The sequence below is a fragment of the Sitodiplosis mosellana genome, unplaced genomic scaffold (assembly GCF_009176505.1).
Source record: "Sitodiplosis mosellana isolate CC-2019 unplaced genomic scaffold, AAFC_SMos_1.0 Smas_scaffold_6165, whole genome shotgun sequence".
Lineage (NCBI taxonomy): Eukaryota > Metazoa > Arthropoda > Insecta > Diptera > Cecidomyiidae > Sitodiplosis > Sitodiplosis mosellana.
In genome coordinates, this window is record NW_022601406.1 from 1,147,013 (window position 1) to 1,168,459 (window position 21,447).

A 21,447-nucleotide genomic window follows, 5' to 3' on the forward strand; every position below is an offset into this window, starting at 1 on the left:
CTCCCTTTCTATTTTTTTTCTTTTTTTTTCAATCACTTGTGAATTTCGCATTTCATTCGAATTTACTAACTTTGTCATTGTCATTATAATATCATAATAATTGTGTACATATTGAAATTTGTTTTAGAGAGTTCGCCAAATAAGACGGGAAAAAATCCGAATCTGCTGAATAATTGAAAAATAGAAGACAATTCTTTCACACGTTCATCGTCATTCATCACTTGATTTGGTTTGATTCTAGGTTGGAACGAAGTGGTGAGGTGTTGCACACAGTGTGGCCCGAATAACTCTAATCCTCATCATCATCATCGTCCGATGGAACGAATAGATCGTTTTCTTCAAGGAAATTTGCTACACTTTTGCTAATCGCGGCACCGATAAATAAGCCAGGCACCACCGAGCACACAATTCCAATGATTCCGAACGATGAAATCGGTGGCATTGGCTTAAACGCTCCAGTTCGATAGTATGTCTTGTGTCTAATTTGTTGTAGCCGCGTTGAATTGGCTCCAGTTCCAGTAGCAGCAACCGTAGCAGCCAATCGTTGCAATGCGACGTATTTTTGTAACAGCAACATAATATTTTGGTCCTTTTGTTCTCGTGTTCGTTTTCGTTTCGTTTTCTACACACTACTACGTGTTATTGGTCCTTGCTTTTCAAATTCTGATAAGTTACTGCGATGTGTCTCGTTGTTTTCGTTTCGTTTTTTTTTTTTTTTGAAAATAAAAAAAGAACTTTGTTTATAGTCTCGAATTTTCGATTGTGTATGTTTTCTTCGTTTGAGTAAAACCACCCGGAATAGGAACAAGTATGGTGGATTTTTCTAGCAAATTTATTTACAATTCGCCTGTTTACTTGTTAACCCTTTTGTCCTGATCGTATACACTAAAAATGAAATTCACGCCAAATTGTTGTCGATTTTCGGCTACTTTTTTTCGTTTCGATGAAAATTATTGCTTCGTTAGTTTTCAACTAAATATAGAACAAAAAAAATCTCTCTCGCACTCTTCAGCTGCTGCCAGTGACAGCTACAATTTGTCGAATCATATGAGTGTAATCGAAAAGAAAAAACAGAATGCCAGAGCGAGAACGACATAGTGTTGTGGTGAATTTGAACGTGCGAAATGTCAGACATAATGCGACATTGAGCGGAATTATGAAGGAAAAATATTCATAAACAATGCAAAGAGCACACGTATGAGCGAGACGAAGCGAGGCCAAGAGAACGGAGCAGCAGCTTTATGTTAATGGAATTTACTAGTCTGTCACAGTGGAGACGGTTAGAAGATTTTCAAATTTTTGAACATCGCATGAATGACAAATTTTGATTTAAAATTTCCAATTTCATAAAGAAAATATGAACATTTTTTTTTCTTAGTTTGAATTTTCAATTTTTTCGATTTTTTCGATTTTTTCAATTCACTTTTTAATCGCTAAAAAACCACTAATCATTCGATCCTGCTTCAACCGTTCCAGTAAATGGTATGGCTGATTTGCGTGAGTGCTACTGCGACTCGATTGTTCTAAAAGTCTTTTCTTCTCTATATCTCTCTCACTCTCACTCTCTCTCTCTCTCTCTCTCACTTCGACTTGTCAAAATCCACTGGCACACAGCTAGTACTTTATTGTATTGTGTCGTTCAGTTGTATGGACGTAGTGTTTTTTTTTGGGTGTGCTGTAGTATTGTATATTATTTGAGAGAACTGAAAGCAGTCGTTCGTTCGACATTTGTACAATGTCTGTTGTTTTTCAATGTGCATTTAAAAAAATTCAAGTTAAATTACCATTGAATTATTTCAATGGACGCGCTAGCAATTCGGGTTTCAATTGAATTGCACAATAATTTTGCGGAAAATTGGTTGCGATTCAGTTTAAGAAAACAGCATCTTCAGTGAATTTGTGTGTTATACACACACACACACACATCTATATATTACTATATCGATAAAAATATGGCTCGCAAGCAATTGTTTATATGCGATCTGCTACAAAGGCGGGAAATCGGTTCACTGCATCGCAACGAAATTCATCAATTGACCGAAGCCAGCACCGGCCTAGCTGATAAATTATTAGTACATAATAATGTTATTAAGGTAATGTGGAGTGTGTGGCCAATTGCAATTGCAATGAGTTTTGTTTGTAATGAACACAAAAACCGGATAGAAAAAATGATGATATTGTTCTACGGAGTTTATGAAAGTGAACTGGCAATGAAATATTGAATAGAAATGGCGTAATTGACTGCATTGAATCATTTTTGTGATGAATACATCAAAAGAAGTTCAACTCAAACAAAAACACATACAAAGTGCAATCACATCAATGAAGTTCCGTTTAACTTTCAACAACGTTGAGATTATTCTGAAATTCCTGGATTTAACTCGATTGAATCATGAGATATGAATGTACTTTAAAATCTCTGTTGATTTTAATCATTTACTATCGTCAACTTGGTTCTAATTTGAATTTCGCTCTCTCTCTCTTTGTCTCTCAATTTACAGACAATTCCATGCATAGACGATCGTTCGCGATCCTCTTATATGGCAGTCACAAATACCAAAGGCATAGCCGCAATGACCCATTCGAACCGATGTATCAGCCTCATTGACACGGGAACTATGAAACGAATCGCTGAAATTGATGGTCTCACACGCACCGTTTGGACGCTTTGCTTCCATCCGCACAATCCAAACCTGTTGGCCACCGGAGATTTAGGCGGAACCGTTTGCGTTTTCTATGGAACGGTAATTGCTTCTTCCGTTCATCTTTGATTTTCTTCTGTTAAAGACACAAATCGAAGATTTTTTTCGAACCAAAAATATGAACTGATGAAACTCAAATCATTTAATTTGATCCGTAGACAAAAATCCAATCGAGACTGAACGACAGCTATCCAGTAACATCGATTAGTTTCCATTCCAAGGAACCACTGATATTTTATTCCATCGACAATCGAATTGTAATATGGAATTATGAGGAAAATTTCAAAATTATCGATCTCTTTGCGATGGAAGAGTCGCGTATAAAGTAAGTTGAAGAAAACAGAAAAAATGATGAAAAATGGGAGAAACATGAATTCAAAGAAAAACGGTATTTTCTTTGAATTCATGTTTCTTTCATTTTTCATCATTTCTTCTGTTTTCTTCACCTTCCTTCTGTTCTGCCATTTATTTTTTAATCGAAAAACATGTTCAAATTTCTCCAATAATATTCATCCATTTCGTTTGTAGATATGTAAAATACAATCCCACCAATGATATGCTCATCACGGGAATTCGCCGCGAAAATCAAATGTCATCGTTTGATACCAAAGATGAACCGGACGAAAATCATGAAACTCGACTAATTTCATGCTCATCATTCTTCGATCGTCTGTTGCGTTCATTAAGTTCGATTATTGATAACATCGATCCGAACAGTTTTGTTAACCTCGGCAAATATTGGTCACATATTCACGTACACACTAGCTCCTATTACAATGTTCTCAAGAGCTGTGACAAAGTGCAATTACAGCCAGTGAAATTTGTAAGTTTTTGAACACGCCCACAGCATTTTTGTTACTTTGACTTTTTTATTGGACAAAAAGAAATTTTTAGACGTTTTAGAGAATAGAAATTTCTTACCGAAAAAATATTTTTTTTTTAATATTAACCCTCAATCGCTCACCCGGGTCTGGCCAGACCTTTTTCGTTTTTGATCGTTAATTTAACACATTTCTAGTTTAGCTAGCGACTTGAGTTTTAAGTTACCTGCCTAAAATTGCATTGGCTATCGATCTAACAAAAGATCCATTAAAAAAAAGTCCTTAAAAAGGATGAAATAAGGATATGCAAAAACTACACCTTCGATCGCTCACCTCGAGTCTGGCTGGACCCCTATGTATTTGTATGCATTTGTATGGGAATAAGGTATGCATGCCACCTCATTTTTCACGAGACTGATAAAAGATTAGTGATATCTGTCTTCAGCAGAATTATAGAGCAGGTCAAGTACTACAATTTATCTCAGTTCATCATCCATTTATCTCCTATCAGTTCCGCGAAAAATGATAAGAGATATCTCGCGTTTTTCGCGGTTTTTTGCGCAACTGATAAGAGATAAAGAATCTATGTCTTGAGCAAAGTTGTAGTACTTTATCTGCCCTACCAATTTGCCGAAGACAGTTATCACTTATCTCTTATCAGGTACGTGAAATACGCGAAAAACCGCAGAAGACCGCTAGCATGATGGATAGTTTTGATTATCATTTTTTGCGTAACTGATAACGAGATAAAGAAGAGATAAGTGATAACTGTCTTCGGCAAAGTGGTAGGATAGATAAAGTACTAAAACTTTGCGCAGAGCATAAATTCGTTATCTCTTATCAGTTGCGCGAAACACCGCGAAAAACTTAAGATATCTCTTATCAATTTTCGCGGAACTGATAAGAGATAAGGAGATGGTGAATAGAAAAAAATTGTATAACTTGACGCGTTCAATAATTTTGCTGAAGACAGTTATCACTTATCTTTTATCAGTCTCATGAAAAATAAGATGGCATGCATACCTTATTCCCATACAAATGCATGTACAAATACATAGGGGTCCAGCCAAACCCGAGGAGAGCGATCTAAGGGTTTTAAATATGTGAATGAAGGAGGGTTAAATCGTCGGATGTCAAAAGCCAAAAAAAAAAACACCATAGCAAACACTATATTATCGACATTTGTCATAGCTTCCATATAAAATTCGAATTAAACGTTAACTTGAATATTTTCCATAGATATGAAGAAATTTAACCCGGATTTTAATCCATTCATTTTTTTTTTCATTTGTTAGATTGGCGATTTTAACGTGTCACTGGCTTTAATGCAAGTGCGTGTGCATCAAATTGCACGCATGGTATTTCGATGTGATAACTTTTCAAACGATGACATCCTAAATGTTGATTCGGAACTGGTATCGACATCGGATGAATTCAACTATTACTCGATACGAAACACATTAGAAGCAATAAATTACATTCTCAAAATGTACAAAAATGAAGTGAAGCAGTTCAAATGTGTGGATCATTTAGAATTTTCCACATTGGCCGACATCATTGTCACCATCCACCGAATATTGAATCTCAACGATTTATCCAATTTGATAAGGTATGGCCTGCCGTTTGAATGCAATTCAAGGCATTTTTAATAATTTTAGAATTTATCTGGGAGAATTTTCGAGGATTGTTCTCGGTATTTTTTCCGAAAAAAAAATTTAATACGATTTTTTTTCTCTCGATTTATAGACAAAATATTCAACGGTCAGATCTGTATCAATACAGACTACAGGCATGGAATATGGCAAACATGCAAGAAACATACCTACCGGATTTCTCACAAAGTATGTCATAGTTGGAGGAAATTTTTTCATTTCTATTCGAAAATATTCATTTTTTTTTTCAAATCCATTTCCAGACTGGCGTAATTTGATTACGTACTGTTACATACACAACGATTCCACGGTCGAGCTGTCCAGATGTGGTACGATGATAGCCTCATTCGAAGTAGCAAGTTCGAAGAAAATAATTAGTATGTGCTATTTTTGTACCCGTTAGTGGGTGATTCACCCGCAATTCTCTTTTCATTTGGTGAATATTTAAATAACACTCTTTTTCCCATTCAATGTTTCAGCTGTACATAGTTTAGAAAAATCGACACTGGGTCAATACATCTGTTCATATGGATTGGACAGTGATGAGATTTTGATGTCGCTATCATTTTCGCCGTCATCCGAGTACTTGTTAGTTGGTGTTCGATCGAGTAAAATTTTTGGATGTTTTTTGAAAATTGCCAAAAATCGTAAGACAAATAAAATTAGCCCACCGATATGGATACACAATTCTGTTGATAGTATTGAAAATAATGACGACCAAATTGCAATGTTAAAACGAAGCCTATCGAATCCGGATGTGATCAGCTATTTAAAATGGTCAGCACGGTCGGGCGATGGTGTTATTATCGGCTATAAAACATACCAATTGCGTTGCTTGGTGCGCCGATAACCAACACTGTGTCACAAAAATTAAATTCAATATGCTTAAGTCGTTGTTTGTCTCAAATTGACATTTGTGCAAACGAACTGATTTAGATTTTTAAGTGTCACTCCATTTTTTTTTTGAAATTGTATCGAAAAAAAATTCTGTTTCGTTTTACTTTATCCAGTGAGAAGAATTGTTTTTAAACTATGGCATCAATGTAATTATTTGGTTTTTAAGGTTTTTTTTTGTTTGTATGTTAAACATAATATACGTTTCGAGTTTGATATATGGTAGATTTGATGAAAAAAACAACACAGCTGAATTGATGGAAATAGACGAACAAAGCGAGCCAAGTGCACTGTTGAAGGTCTTATGAAGAGTTTCTCAGTTGTCAAATTGCAGCCCATCTGATTTTGATCATCATCAAACCAAACACTCACACTCGAAATCAATTTTAAATACATACAATTCCGAATCGGTTATTTGTTTTTCCTTTCTGAATGTGATTCATTTAAGTTATCGATAAAACGAACTGAAGTACGCAATATCCCATTTTAGAATGTACTCAATGTGTCCTTTTCTAATCAAAGAAATAAAATAGTCATTAAAATAAAGCGAACTCATGTTTTTTTTCTCGAAGAATAAAGCCAACAAACTCGAGCCGAACAATGGTCAAATACCATACGTATGAATATTTCAAACAATTTGGCGAAGTGGAATTAACTTTGATCGGATGCTATTTTAAAAATGATTAAAAAATATTGCAGAAATCTTAATCAACTCGACATTCGGATTTCCAGCGTCGAAAATTAAACGATGACTTAGATTCAACCATTATTGTCGAAATTAAAATATTTAGATTTGGGTTTTATGTGTGGATCTCATTTGAAGCCATTCAATGATTTCATTTCACCCTGTTCTCAGTTAGAAACCTTGATAATCAGAGGTGGAAGTGACTTATATTTAATGAATTAACAATGCCAGCCAATAACTTTCCGAAATTAGTTGAATTTAAAGCATTGATTGGAAATATAGCGATTGATCGATTCTTAGAGCCGACTATCGCTAGTATGCTGCATAATATTAAACGCACCCATTCATTTTTCATTGTTTTCAAATTCTGCGCGAATAAATTACATTAAGCCTTAATGGGAATGGATGCGTTTAGTATTATGTGACTTGTCGCTGCTGTCCACAAGCAGTCGTAGCTTAGAGCGTAATCCACAAATTGAAAAAATTACCATAAGAATGCCGCATGGGCCTATATTGGATCAGCATGTTCTAAAAATTTGGATATTGCATCACAGTCAAGATTTAGGTATCACTGAAGATGATAGTATTCGTTTGAGAAGCTTAAACGTTTCGGTGCTGAATCTGAACAGCGAACTTGATGATTCGATCACAAATACGTTTCGTTTAAAAAATATTAATGAACTTACACTTAATTTTAATGCATCATTTGACGAGAATCATTTGATTTCATTGACTTGAAATTTATTCAATCTTGAATACCTAAGCATCTACCACAACAGTTCTTTTAAAATAAATTTCGATGCAATTAAGCAAATGTTACAGCATGCAAATCATCTGCTGAGTTAGCAATGGCCAAACAATGCCATTCAACCTTTTGACGCAGATGATTATGATGATATCCTAAGATTTGTTAAAAATCGCCGTAATCACGAGAAATTAGACATTCAATTGATCAACATAACCAGCTTTTTTGATGATTCCAATGGAGTCAAAAAGAAATTGAAGGTATTTGAAAGGGGCTCCGAATGTCTGAGAGTTTTGAATTGTACAAGGTGGGCCAGACTACGTATCGATCTTTTTTCTATATTTATTTTTCAAGTACTAGCGTATTTGCTTGCTTTGATTAAATATACGTTTTTTAACCATAAATAAAACCGACAGTTATTTTGGCCCACCCTGTAATATGTCTATGCGTTTTTTTTTTTAAACTAAAACGGAATAAATAACGTCCTGTTTTAATATTTCTATCAATAAATGAGCTATAGAAAATGAAGTCAGTAATTACTTTTTTTATTAATACTGTCCCGACAAGAAATTTGCGAATAATCGCATTGCGGATAGTTGGCGAGTACCCTGCGAATACTCTGAAATGTCATGCGCAGCCAACTTCAGGTTGGAACTGTACTGTTGTTCGCAGCGCGAATAGTCGCAGGGTATTCAGCGATAACATTTTGCGGCAACTTTTATTGTGGATTCCTATTCGCATTGCGAGTATCCGCGGATATGCGACGGAATGTCGGCGTACACCTATTTTACCGCAAATTTCTCGTCGGGTGTACCATAGAACAACGTGTGAATATTTGACTTAGTGTATAGTATGCGAAAATAATTACAGGCGAACATTGTAAACGAAATGTGAATCTGAAAATAAAAACGATGACAAAATAATTAGAACCAGATTTTCATTTATTTTGAACCTAATATCAATTCGAGTTTTATAATTTACATTGAAGTATGTTTCATGTTTTTTATTGACTATGAAAACCGTGTGTTGTATCGCATTTTAGAATGTACTCAATGTGTCCTTTTCGGTATTCGAACGAAATGCAGAAAAAATGAAAAAAATCATTAAAATAAAGCAAGTTCATGTGTTTTTTCTTTGAAGAATGAACTAAATTGAATAGAGGTTATTTTCTATGTGAATGATTTGCTTTAAACAACAGACCGACCAGAAGGTAGATTAGAAAAACTCTGTTTTTGATTGAAAAATGGGCAAACATTTATTGTATTGAGCAAGAGTTTATTTGTCGTAGATTTACACAAATTGAGCAGGCACACATATACATAAGTACAACTTTTAATAGAATCACTTATTTCAAAGAAAAAAAGGAGAATTTCAACACTTTAAGAAGTACAAAAAATGAAATAAATTGCATCACTCGGTGATGTTTGACGATTGAATTTCGGCACCATTGATTGTTAGCTGGTGCAGTAGACCATCGTGTTTATTGCCACTGTTGCGGGCACTTAAAATAAATACATTGCCATCCTCTTCCCATTTAGTTTCAGTTCCGTTATCCATGAATTCACCCTACACATGAAAAATCACCATAGATAATTAGACTGATTTCAGTGGAAAAAGAAAAGCAATAATAAATTATACCTCTTCTTCACGCAATGTCCCATTCAAAAATATGTTTAATGTGTCTTTTTCTATGGAAATCATCAATGCAGAATATGAAATAGACGTATTTAGATTTTAAAAAATATTAAACTTTCAAGTGTTCTTTTCTGTCAGGTAGAAACGATTAAAAACAATTTACTACCTAAAACGACACGATAATTAGTCTCATTGATTGTAGCCTCCCAAATTCGTAGAGCTTTCGCTTGCCGTTGTTTGAACTGATCCAACGGTTTTCCATCTACGAATAGTGAGTATTTGTACTTGAAACCAGGCGCTGGATCGACCTAAATCGAAAATAAATTGTAAAATGACAAATCTGAATGAAAACTGAATGATTTTCCAAACATTTGAAAACTTGAACGGAAAATCGAAAATTTTGTATGAGAAATTTAACACTCAGTAGCAATTGGATCGATTTAAATGAAAAATTTGAAAAATTTTATGCAAAATCCATACTCGAAGGACGCATCGCAGTTCATCCAACTCGAACACATCATCACCCACTAATTTGAACATCCAGTCACGGCGAAAAATCTCCTATAAATAGAACGCAAAAATTTTGCTTTACACACGATTTGTTCGCTAAGAAATATGTGCGTGTTTGAAATATATTCAGTTTCATCTTCATGATAGAGTACAAAACAAATCCATGTTTTCCATAAAACGACCTAAAATCAAACCTTTTCATCAATCCAAAGAATGCGTCGTCCGCTGGTTGTGCCATGTTCAAATTCAATTTTGTGAAGTTTTCCACGGACCGGTACTTGCCATTCTGCCGCAACTTCTCGGGTCTCATATGCGTTTGGCTCATCGCTGGCCAATGTATTGCTCGTTGTGACTGTGTAATTTTGAATTTCACCCGAAGCTGGAGCAGTAGTAGCAGCAGCAACAACAACTGGATTGTCTGGAGTAGGTGCTGGAGCCTCATCAACAGTTGGCGATGCAAGCCCAATGGCGGCTGCTTCCCTCGGCTTTGGTACCCCAAACAAATGATCCGACAGCCACGACATTTCCACTCTCTACTAAGATCACCCAATGAAATGCTTCTGAACACCGAAACAGTAAAATTGTCACTGAATTGAGCCTATCCAACATAGTAAGTAAATGGAAAAAAGAAATCTTAGAAAATTTCCCCCTTCTAAATGAGACCGGGATTTCCAAAATCATTGTCATACTGAATTATTAATGAACGGTCGTCACGAATCGATTTCTAGGGCTCCTCCGTCAAATCACATGGTAGCAAACTATCATTTTTCTCCTCTGTGGTTTGAGTAACTTGTAACGCAATTTATTTCCACTCACATTTCATATCGATTAGATATATTAACCACCGTTTTTTTCTCTTCAAACAATTGACCTTCTATATCTAACGGAACGTAAACAAACTCAGAAAAAACAACATACTACCAATGGACTAACGGTTACGATAGATACAACTTATATGACTACTAAACTGGCGTGTTTACACATCAGTTTAATGACTACTGTTCACACTCGTGAACCAATTTCTAGGCAAAGAATCAATATTCGGATGGGTTTCAAACGAAGACTTTAATTAAATATTGAATCGAAATTCGAAAGTTTGAAGTTTGATCGATAGTAAATTGCCTTCGAAAAGGTCGATTTGAACCAATGTGGACGAAAAAAGCTTGTTGAGTATCATTTTTCGAAAAGCTTCAAATCTATGCGCACTAAATCATTAAGAGATAATCATTCTAATCGTTCTTCAATACAGAAAGAGATATTTTTGTCTTGTAATATCTTCCCTTGGTTAGAAAAGTAGGAGAAAAATGATTTTTATTGAAAATTTGAATGGGTTTCAAAAAAATTGAGCGTATTTTCAAAACAATTTCTGACCATAAGCATGAAATGAAGATCTTATTCGTGAATATACCGGATATTGGGTAAATCGTCATGTGTGTGGATTTTCATCCACTGATGAATCAGTATAAAATTCATGATCAGCATCGTATCAAAGCATTTAACAGCTTGTATTTCAATGAAATTCCATTATTATCCAGGCTTAAGCCTTAGGGTATTAAACGCCAATCACATGATGATTCAATAAAATTATGTCAATTTTCCCACAACATTTTGAATCAAAGTGATGAGACAGTGATTTACGGAATCGACATTAAATATGGTCAAAGAGAAACATTTAGTATTGTCAAGTACCCGATTCAATTGTTGATTGTTCAAATTGCTACTCAAACTATTTACGTCGAATATTCAGCGTTGCAAACGGAATTGAATGCATTCTCAATGGATTATTGACATGATGCGGTTTTACAATACATTGATGAATATATACAAATGATGATAGCTTTTGCCATCGTATGTTAATAATAAATGAAAAGATTCGACAAAATGGAATGTCTCTCGTTGCATGTTGCACCACTTGATCTTATGCATTTTTTTCCGGTGTGAATAATAAAAACCCAAAGGAAAATATTTAAAAAAATTTCTCATATAACTTACCGAATTCACACACAGTCATGTAGTACGACAATATCAAAATGTTTCAACGAGTTCACCGAAACTGAATGTTAGCAATCGATAGCGACGGTAATGATTTCGATTTGATGTATAAAACCGCACTGAAAATGTGGATGAAATGAAATTGAGCGCGCCATTGTTCGACTTAGAAGGAAGGATATGTATCGAAAAGTGGAACAGGTACTTGGCGTACACAGTGTAATAATAGAAAGAAAATGAGGAAAATAATTGATTCAAACATACCAAAGTGCTGTCATTTTCGATTTGTTTCCCTTTCACTTGTGTTCTTCTTCTTCTTCTTGCTTTAGTTCTGGTCGGTTGGTTCAGTTTCATTCATACTCATCATTGAAATGGGGAGAAAAATGGCGCTAAGTTTTATCATCCATTTATCAATGGGTAAATATGGACAAATACTTTGTCTACGGTAAAATGGCTTTTGCAATTGGAAACCATCGAATGATTGGGCAATTAATCAGCATGCTGCCGATTATATGAAGCCGAATCAAACAAGAACACCAATGTGTTTCAATGCAGTCGAAATATTTAGTACACAATGCCGTGTTCTTTTATTTTTAACCACAAATACTTTTTTTATTTCTCACAATATTCAAATCACCCTCTTTTTCACCGAACACACGGCTACATCATACCAAGCGACGCTTTCAAATCGACGCTGGTTTATTCGAATTGATAACTGGGCGCCCAATACATTAGTTACCATATAAACACAAGCCTAGCAAAACAAAACACGCGCTCACTGGCTACCGCATGGAGCGCACCATTGTGGATAGAAACTGTGTGAGTGAGTGTGTTAGCGCGAGCAAGCGAGTGAGAGAATGAAACAATTGTGTTGGTTATTAGTTTTGTTCATTGCTTATTTTGTTCGTACCTCAAGGACTAGTAATCCATTTGAGGAACAAAAGTGCCAATGTAACAGCGATTTTCTATATGGAACCAAATCGCTATTGTTTGACTGCAGTGAACGATTAGTAACAATGGAAAACTGAAGTCTACAACAGGTACATAATCGTGAAATATGCGTTTTTTTCGACGTTGGTCAATCATTTCCATATGTTTGTTGCAAATCGGCCCCCAATTCTAGCGTGATAATTCGCAGTTTTTTTTCTCTGTTTGCTCGTCTCGGTTGTTATGTAAATATATGCCAAAGCATTTGTAGATATTTAACCATATGATCCATGTACACACGCGTCTCCCAATCTTAATCTATTCCGTTCGAAGAATGAACACTACTTGCTATTGGTGTGCTATTTTGTTTATTGTATATCATCCGTGCTTGGCTCGTGCTGTGCTTATAGAACACAGAGAGAGAGAGAGAGAGAGCGCGAAAAAAACAATACTCACACACAACACATACGCTTGTTCATGCGCGTTTACTTAGTTCATTCGGCGAATCCGCACCAAAAACATCGTTTCATTTAGTCTCTTCCAGTTTGTTTCATCGGATTCTTTTTTGCGCTTCAGAACAGAATTCATTCGGATCGGGATATGATTTTTACGAAAATTTCATAGCCATTAATTATAACGCAACAGATTTATTGAGCGTGTTGAATGTAATCAATTGTTGAAAGTGCTGTTGTTTCAGTTTTTTTTTCTTCTGTGGTGTTGTTACACATATGTTAAGTTTGGTGTGTTAACGCATCAGTTTTGAAGAAGAAAAAAATATCGGAAATTACGATCGTTCTAAGATGAAGATCAGATTCTTTTGCTTCGATCTATGATGAGATCACATGCCGTCTTGAACTGAGTTCTATGGAGTGATAATAATAATTGATATTTTGAATAAGATGCTGAGTGTGTATCAACTGAAATTGTTGAAATTCAGTCCGAATTTTGAGATTTCATCAAAGTATACCCGGCAATACAAACAACAAAATGAACAGTTTAATCAGTTTGTTCGCACAAATTGTATTCAGATTGTCTTTTTGTGTAAAAAGTATTTTCTAAAAACGGTCGCATTCAGAAACAGAAACTACTGGCAATCCCAATAAAATCATTTCATATACTAGTTTTGTGTTCATAGTGACGAATTGAGCGTTGGTTTATGTATCGAAAAGTGATACATTACCATATTATGAATAATCGTTTATTCACTGTCCACATATCTCCAATGTCTTCCTATTAAAAACCGAGTGCAAAAACGTTGTCAATGTGAAAAGAAATTGTGCAAAAATGACGCATTTTATGGGATCAAATTCAACAAGGAAATGACAAGTTTGGCCAGACAAGATGATATAACTGGTTCAAGTTAATTGTGTGTTTTTTTTTGGCAGAAATTGATATTATGGGAATATATCTATCTTGGGCCGCTTTATGCCAAATAACGATTTACTTTCGAAAACAATCGAAATTGCGATTGTTATCGCGTTTTGCCTTGAAATGTGATCTTCCCCCTTTTTTGGTTTGTGAACGAATTCTGTTCTTGGTTCGTCGAACGTTTGGTTATGAACAATAATGAAAAATCACACCACACGACCAAAATTAAAATCAATAAATCCAAGTTGACTAAACGCGTTTAAATTTGGCGTATATAAGCGCGCGCGTGCGCGGAAAGTTCAATCAAAAATGCATAGAGTAGTCGTCGTCGTCGTCGCATAATTATTCTAAAACGCATAAACTGTTTATCGATTGCGTTAATGAACAGTAGCCCGCATCTCGTTAAAAGCGGGCCGCCTTCGGCGTGCACGCACTTGTGTCAGCCGACATCAGTTTCGGTGGCTTTTTTCACTGCATCTGCACTTGAGCGTAATAAAAAGCAGATGCAAATGTGTAATCAGTTCAACTGTTTACATTTGAATCATTTACAACCAAAGCGTATGTTGCTGTTTTTTCTTCCCAGCATATGAACTGCCTTTTTTTCTTCCATTCTCATGTTGCTGCCGGTTCTTCAGGCGTCCACAAAAACCGTTTGAATGCGAACGAGATGGAATGAGAGGGAGAAACAGATTGAGATGAATACAAAAAACGAATACAGTGAGGAGGAGAGAAAAAAATACGATTCCATTAATTCAATGCGCAATTCAATTTAAAAAAACACACACTATCTATGAGCTCATTGCATGATGTTTTTGCGTTGTGCGCACGGAACATTGAACAATATGCGATAATTGTTTGTTAGATTCAGTTGTACTCTCTCGTAACTACTCCGTTCGATGTTGCTGTAGTTTTTTTTTATTATTATTATTTCAAAACTTTCTAACTCGCGTTCGACGCAAAAGATCAAATAGCTAGACCAATTAATTATTAGTCTAGTTTTCAATTGGAAAAACTATGGCAAATCAATTGCATCACTCGGAAATTGTTACGCATCTCAAACGAAAGTGAAACAGAGTATCTGAAACAAGAATATATAAGCAAAAGAAACAATCTCTGTGTGAGAGAACACAGAACAGGCATGACACAGTTAAAAGAACGTATTGGAATAATTATTATTGTTCTCTCCAAATTAGGTATTGTGCGATGGATACGACGACGACGACGAACAGCGATCAAACATCGATTATGACCGAGCAAAATATTCGCTATTACTCAACCAATTAATAAATATCACGTATTCACCCCACCATTCGATTCAAAAAGGTAATACATATTGGTTTTTATATTCATTCTTCTATCGATTGTAACAGCAAATATTCTCATACAATTAGAATTTGATTAGTTTGGAATTGACAATACGCGACGAAATAGAGAAATAGATATAAAAAAAAGCAACATGGGAAAAACGCTAGCGGAAAGGTCGCAAAGCAGCAGCAGCAACAACAACATCAGTGCAAATAATCAACAGCGACAACTGCTGAATCAATCATCTAAGCCAAAGAAGAGTATGAAGTCAAACGATTCAAATTGTTACAGTGCTAACTTCATCCGATACATACTTCAGACATACAACGTTCTATTGTTTGTAAGTTTAGTAGTTTTGTTGTTTTTTTTTTGCCGCGCCTGACAAAGCACATTTCGTGTGAATGAAGAAAATAGCCCAAAATTAATTTTCCGTGTCAGAAATTACACCACACCTTTTTGGACGGGCCTTCTTCATTTCTTGTCATTTCTTCATAGTACACACGCAACCGTTTATTGCATGTCCCTTGCGAAAATTCTCATTAACACGAAACTCAGTTATTCATCACCTTTTGGTGTGTGTGTCCTTTGACCTCACGACAATTTATCGAATCAACCATGCATTACGCGGATTTTTGTTTGTCATAATTTTAAATTGTGTTTATGCCAAAATCAACCGCAATTGCATTTATATTCGATAAAAAAAGGGGAGGAACGTCTTTTGATTGCATTTTGTTAGGGTATTTCTAGAGAATTTTTTTCATTGTTGTTTGTTTTGTGTTGCTTGAAACGTTTTGCAGATGTCCGGCTGTGCAATAACAGCTGTAGCATTATGGTCAATACTGTGGAAACATCAGTATGTCTCACTTTTGGCAACGCCAACGTACGCATTAACCTCATATGGTCTGTTTGCGGCTGGCATTTTTGCCACACTCACAGCATTATTCGGATGCTACGTTGTTTGGCGTGATCAACGCCCGTTGATATGCTGCGTAAGTGTTGATTGATGTTGGAAAGCATCTCAATTTTGTACACATTTGTTCTTTCCAAAAGAGTCTTTATGACTCTTTTTTTTACGAATTTCTTTCTTTTTACTAATTATCTAATTTGGAATGAAATCGAAAATTAATTTGTGTCAATTCATAAATAAAATAATACGTTTCGATTAGTTTCTGAACAAATTTGAGTTTTTTTCATAAAAGAAAATTTGAATTTTTAATCAAAGTTAACTTTTCAAATAATGTTTTAAGAAAATTTACATTTTAATTAATCACGACTAAATTAATCTTCAAAAACCGTTATTAGTCATTTCTGTAATAAACTATTTTATGACCATAATAAATCCTGTCGTTGTTGGTTGTTTTACAGTATTCTCTTCTACTGATTGTGGTGTTTTTGTTGGAATTTTCGGTCGGTGCTGTGACTTATGTGTACGAGCCTCAAGTGGATGACGAGCTGCTCACCACACTCAATAAAACCTTTATGACAAACTACGGGATCGATGAAACTCGCACCAATGCCATTGACCTAATACAACAAAATGTACGCCTTTGCTTTTCTTTTATATCACAAATTCGGTTTATTTTCTGTAAATTCCAATATTTGATGATGAAATCAGATATTGTAATTCGATGACGAGAACATGAAATAGATCTTTATAACTTTTTTCTTCATTGTTCATCATACTTTGACATTTTTTTTTAAATAGTAATAGCCATTTTCCGTTGTTTTTTTTTTAGTTTAAATGCTGTGGAGCCGAACGTTTTGAGGAATGGCGAAATAGTACATGGAAAAATACGGATGATCCCACGCAATTGATACGTTCGAATGTAAATCGTGTGGTGCCGGACTCGTGTTGTATATCATACCGTGAAAATTGCGGAAAAAGTGATCATCCGAGTAATATTCCCTACACAGGGTGCATCTATCGATTTATCGACGAGACACGCGATCATCTCAATATACTTGGTGCAATTGGCTTTGGCCTTTGCTTAATCCAGATGATTGGATTGATTCTGTCATGTTGTCTCTATTTTAAGTGATTTTTTACCAAAAAAAAAAATTTCAATTACTAACAGCCAAAAAGGCGATATGTTCCAGTCATCACACCAACTGCCATTTCTTCCATTACATAGTCTTTCAAATTAGCTTACGAAACTTATTTAAATGTCACTTTTTAAGAGAATTGTTTACATTTTACACATTACTGTTTGTTCCATTTACATTGTACGGTTTTAATGAGAAATATTGTAAAGTTTTACCGAACGCAATTATTTATTAACCTAATTAATTTAAATATATCCGTAGCATCGTAGCGAATTAAACCAAATCGACATTGTAACATATATTTTTAATATGAGAAATCTCGATTTTTTTTAAATAAATCTTGAGCCTTGATGGTAAAAATTTTTCCAATATCATAGCCAATGAACTATTTATTTTACAACGTAACATACAGTGATATCTACCAGAATTGCAAGAATCGGTACAGCACACTCTCTAAACAAAGGATACGACGTCAGAAAATAATGAACAAATTCATAGAACTCCATCAAAATATAGTATAAACACCATTTGATTTATAATCAAATTAATTGATATGCATGAGATTTAGAGTAGAGTCTGAACACGGAGAATAAGTGTCTTTCGACTTAAAAAGAAATGGTGCACCTACACATACTCTTTGCGTTTATTTTTTGGCGATTTTTCGCGACTTTCCGAGTAACTGAGTTGAGATAATGGTCTGGTATCCTTGGAAAAAGATTGTATCACACGAGATGCTGCAAACAATTTGCTTCAAACTATTTGATGCAAACAGATATCTTTTATCTCTTTTATCGGTGTCGTGAAAAACGAGAAGAATGATTTAAAAAGTACTGGTTAGCGGAGAGAAAATCTTTTTTGTGTGCGTTTTGCACGCAACTGATAAGAGATGACAGAAAATTGTGTGAAGCACCTCGATATGTCGATAAAAAAAAACAATAGGCTGAATTTTCCTTCAATTCAAGTCTTGCAAATGAAAAGAAGCGGGTAATTTCTTTATTCCATCAATTTTTTTTTTCTAATTCTGTTAAAGAAAACATGAGCACATTTATGAAAACTATACACACAATTAATTTGTCCAATTAAATCACTAAATTACTAATCATATACGTAAATCAGTGGTTCAAATTTGTCTTAATTTTATTGCAAAATGTTGAGAAAATCTCGATTCAAATATAAATCTCGTAAATTAAATAGTAAATATCGGTATGAAAACCATGGTATGGATTGGGTGTCGAGGTGGTATTATTTTCGGAGTGCTTTAAATTCGCCTTCATTGACCCACGATAGGCCAGATGGTGGCGGTGATGCTGACGTCGTTTCGGTTTTATTTTTAATTTTATCTAGAATAACTCGATGAATTTCATCGTCAAACATGCTAAAGGTAATATAATGTTTGTCTTCGGTTGGTGGTTCATCATAGATTTTATCTTTGCTAATGCGCACACATTCCTTCACTTTGTCTTCGAATCCGTTGAGTTTTTGATTGCGAATCAATTCGGCCGCATCTAGATTTGAAATTTTCACTGAATCGCCATTCAAACAAGCCACTGGGTGTGTGAATATGAACTGAATATACTTGAGCAATTGCCAGAGATGGTGTTCGGTTGGATTCCACGTTGGAAATGCATCGGATATACTTAAAATACCAGTGTATGGACAAATCAACGGATGGATCAGCTCACTTTGGAATATTACCGTCTGTGGAAATGAACATTCGGATTAGAAATGTATAGAAGATTTCGTTTGGAAGTCTCATGAATTGTATTTTTGGTGACAAAACTAAATTGTGTTTTTGAATTTGTCATTCACTTACCGGGACATCAGTTGTATTTGGAAAATCTTTGGGCAACGATATATTGAATCTAAATATGCCATCTCTATAATAGCCACTGCGAACGAACATCACACCAAACCAAACTGTGAAATAAATTATTTTCGTTTTTTTTTTGTGCCAATTTCCTTTTCCATGAACTAAAATTCAACAAAATTCCACTTACCAAATGAACTTTCATACGATGGAATCACATAAACGCCTCCAATATTCTCTTTTTGAATCATTTTTCTGCAACAAATGAGATAAAAATTGGAACTTTAATGATATTTTGAACGATGTGTCTCATGTCATTCGCACTTACAATTCAGCAATAATTTTGAACTCCTGTTGAATCGACGCCTGTAGGTCATCGTTCATTTCGATTGTCATAATTTTAGGCACTTTTTATTTATGAGAATAATAAACAAATTAAATATTTAACACAATGTTGGACACGAAAATGCGAAAATATTGTGGGAAAATAACAAAAAAAGTGAGTGTAAACAGCGATGCGTTTGTTTTCGTAGTAGGAAGTGTCAAAAGTGACAGTTCTCGTTTGACGTAACACACATTTGACATTGTTTTGGTGTCATGTCGTTACTTTTCATTCAAAGTGGCGCAGCAAAAACAAAACAAACCATTTTTAGTCTGAATTTTAATTTTTTTTTTTACAGAAATGTTCAGATATTCATTAGCCAATTCAAAGAGAGAAATTTTTAAATGTTTTTCCCAAAGAAATTACTGTCAATCGCTGTATACACAGGGTCAAAGAGCTGATAAGAAAATAAGGGAATATTTTTACTACATTGATCACGATGGAATGGTACCTTGTTCGATCATAAAAACATAATAAAATGAAAATTTTAATTATTCAACGTATTTAAATACCATTTTGAATATTCGATACAGTTATTTCTGGACGATGCACGGATAAAAAACTTCACATCCTGCTTCAAAGACCGGCATTTCATTCGATTCTTCTTCAAACGGCTGCGATTCAACACAACAAACCGGTATCAAGATGAATTCCCATACATTTCACTGTGTGGCACTGAACGAAATTACGTGCGTTGCGATGATTTGCCAATCGTTTTCACAGATGTAATATCAAATGATGAAGGTACAATTCTTGGAATATTTTCGCTTCGAATTGGATCCATTTTTGTTTCATAATTTTATTTGAATTTCCTCGTTTCAGAAAATGCGCTGGCATTCAACCATAGTGGCAATGAGCTCAAGCTGGAATTTGTGCCGCACAAAGTGTACATGTCCCCAGAGAATGGTCGAGTTTATCATCCAGCCGAGAGTCAATATGGATCGATTGGATTAATTCGATCCAAAATGGCCATTGAATTTAGTAAATATTTTGAGTTTGAGCGAGGAGAACAGAAACCACCAACACATTTTACTTGGAATAACACGCGATACACACTGGAAAATGAATGGCTGAAAGATATTGTGCTGCCACCAAATCGTACCGCTTTATGAATGTGACATTTATTCTAAGTGTGGAAATAAAACAACATGTTTTTTTTGAAATAGGTGCAATTTTGAAATTATCCATGGGCTTTATTCGATTGTGTACAATGTACACTGTACATACATTTTCTAAAGGGTATTTCAGGACTAAAACCAGAGAAAATTGACCATTTTTGTCGCTCAACGTTTGAGCTCATTTTCCTCCACTGGACTTGTATTCTGCCTTTTCGAGTAATTTGGCAATTTTTGCGTAGTTTTCGTTGACTGTCTTCATTCGCTCAGCAATATCGTACGATGTTTCATTTTTATAGGTTTTTGCTGAAGTCGATGAGCAGATATTCAACCATTTCTGGTCGACCTTTGATTTCGGAAGAATTATTTTTTGTTCATTCATCTAAGTTTGACAACAAAGAATTTCTTCAATAATTACCGCTGAGAACAGCTGTAAGAAGTAGTGTGTTGTATAGGGTGTTTCGAATGTTTATGTAGAGACCGCGCTCAATGAAAAGCAAACACACGTTTTCCGATAGCTCAGCATCACAGCATTTCGTATGCTGCGGATATATCCGAGCATATCGACGACGCAAGTCACTGTATAAGTGGCGTGCGTTGATGTGCACAGCTACATTGACTACACACAAACAGAGAGTTTTACACACGAACAGAAGGCGCAGTGTTTGTGTGTAGTCGATGTAGCTGTGCACATCAACGCATGCCACTTATACAGTGACTTGCGTCGTCGATATGCTCGGATATATCCGCAGCATACGAAATGCTGGGATGCTGAGCCATCGTAAAACGTATGTTTGATGAAAAGTGCAGCCACCTTGACATAATCTATGTTATAAGCATATAAAAAAGGAAAAGTCAATGAAACAA

The 21,447-nt window shown here is 35.1% G+C and overlaps 6 protein-coding genes across 8 annotated transcripts; 3 read left to right on the forward strand and 3 right to left on the reverse strand.

Moving 5' to 3' along the window:
- Positions 1-137: 137 nt before the first annotated feature.
- Positions 138-709, reverse strand: LOC129574916 (essential MCU regulator, mitochondrial). The gene has a single exon (XM_055457566.1). It carries the CDS (start codon positions 575-577, stop codon positions 290-292), a length of 288 nt encoding a protein of 95 aa, XP_055313541.1. The 5' UTR covers positions 578-709; the 3' UTR covers positions 138-289.
- An 878-nt stretch (positions 710-1,587) lies between these two features.
- LOC129574540 (uncharacterized) lies at positions 1,588-6,615 on the forward strand. The gene is made up of 8 exons (XM_055456630.1): positions 1,588-2,093; positions 2,502-2,744; positions 2,861-3,027; positions 3,231-3,525; positions 4,819-5,132; positions 5,270-5,364; positions 5,439-5,552; positions 5,655-6,615. Exons 1-8 carry the CDS (start codon positions 1,953-1,955, stop codon positions 6,023-6,025), a joined length of 1,740 nt encoding a protein of 579 aa, XP_055312605.1. The 5' UTR covers positions 1,588-1,952; the 3' UTR covers positions 6,026-6,615.
- Positions 6,616-8,753: 2,138 nt separating this feature from the next.
- Positions 8,754-12,680, reverse strand: LOC129574597 (fas apoptotic inhibitory molecule 1). Of its 2 annotated transcripts, XM_055456797.1 has the most exons (7): positions 11,898-12,680; positions 11,637-11,755; positions 9,839-10,242; positions 9,615-9,695; positions 9,301-9,442; positions 9,138-9,187; positions 8,754-9,065 (listed from the first exon to the last, which is right to left on the reverse strand). In XM_055456797.1, the coding sequence occupies exons 3-7, from the start codon at positions 10,166-10,168 to the stop codon at positions 8,910-8,912; spliced, it is 759 nt and encodes a 252-aa protein (XP_055312772.1). In that variant the 5' UTR covers positions 10,169-10,242; positions 11,637-11,755; positions 11,898-12,680; the 3' UTR covers positions 8,754-8,909. The 2 variants fall into 2 exon arrangements, with proteins under 2 accessions (XP_055312772.1, XP_055312773.1); XM_055456798.1 differs by lacking the exons at positions 11,637-11,755; positions 11,898-12,680 and adding an exon at positions 10,334-10,367.
- A 371-nt stretch (positions 12,681-13,051) lies between these two features.
- Positions 13,052-17,652, forward strand: LOC129574596 (CD151 antigen-like). 2 transcript variants are annotated; one of them, XM_055456795.1, is made up of 6 exons: positions 13,069-13,225; positions 15,122-15,251; positions 15,320-15,573; positions 16,031-16,222; positions 16,599-16,772; positions 16,970-17,652. In XM_055456795.1, the coding sequence occupies exons 3-6, from the start codon at positions 15,385-15,387 to the stop codon at positions 17,270-17,272; spliced, it is 858 nt and encodes a 285-aa protein (XP_055312770.1). In that variant the 5' UTR covers positions 13,069-13,225; positions 15,122-15,251; positions 15,320-15,384; the 3' UTR covers positions 17,273-17,652. The 2 variants fall into 2 exon arrangements, with proteins under 2 accessions (XP_055312771.1, XP_055312770.1); XM_055456796.1 differs by having other exon boundaries at positions 13,052-15,251.
- Positions 17,653-18,217: 565 nt separating this feature from the next.
- Positions 18,218-19,601, reverse strand: LOC129574930 (protein crossbronx homolog). Its single transcript, XM_055457605.1, has 4 exons — positions 19,412-19,601; positions 19,274-19,338; positions 19,090-19,193; positions 18,218-18,974 (listed from the first exon to the last, which is right to left on the reverse strand). Exons 1-4 carry the CDS (start codon positions 19,477-19,479, stop codon positions 18,519-18,521), a joined length of 693 nt encoding a protein of 230 aa, XP_055313580.1. The 5' UTR covers positions 19,480-19,601; the 3' UTR covers positions 18,218-18,518.
- A 40-nt stretch (positions 19,602-19,641) lies between these two features.
- On the forward strand, positions 19,642-20,634 carry LOC129574931 (UPF0598 protein CG30010). Its single transcript, XM_055457606.1, has 3 exons — positions 19,642-19,912; positions 19,999-20,209; positions 20,288-20,634. The coding sequence occupies exons 1-3, from the start codon at positions 19,766-19,768 to the stop codon at positions 20,575-20,577; spliced, it is 648 nt and encodes a 215-aa protein (XP_055313581.1). The 5' UTR covers positions 19,642-19,765; the 3' UTR covers positions 20,578-20,634.
- Positions 20,635-21,447: the final 813 nt, after the last annotated feature.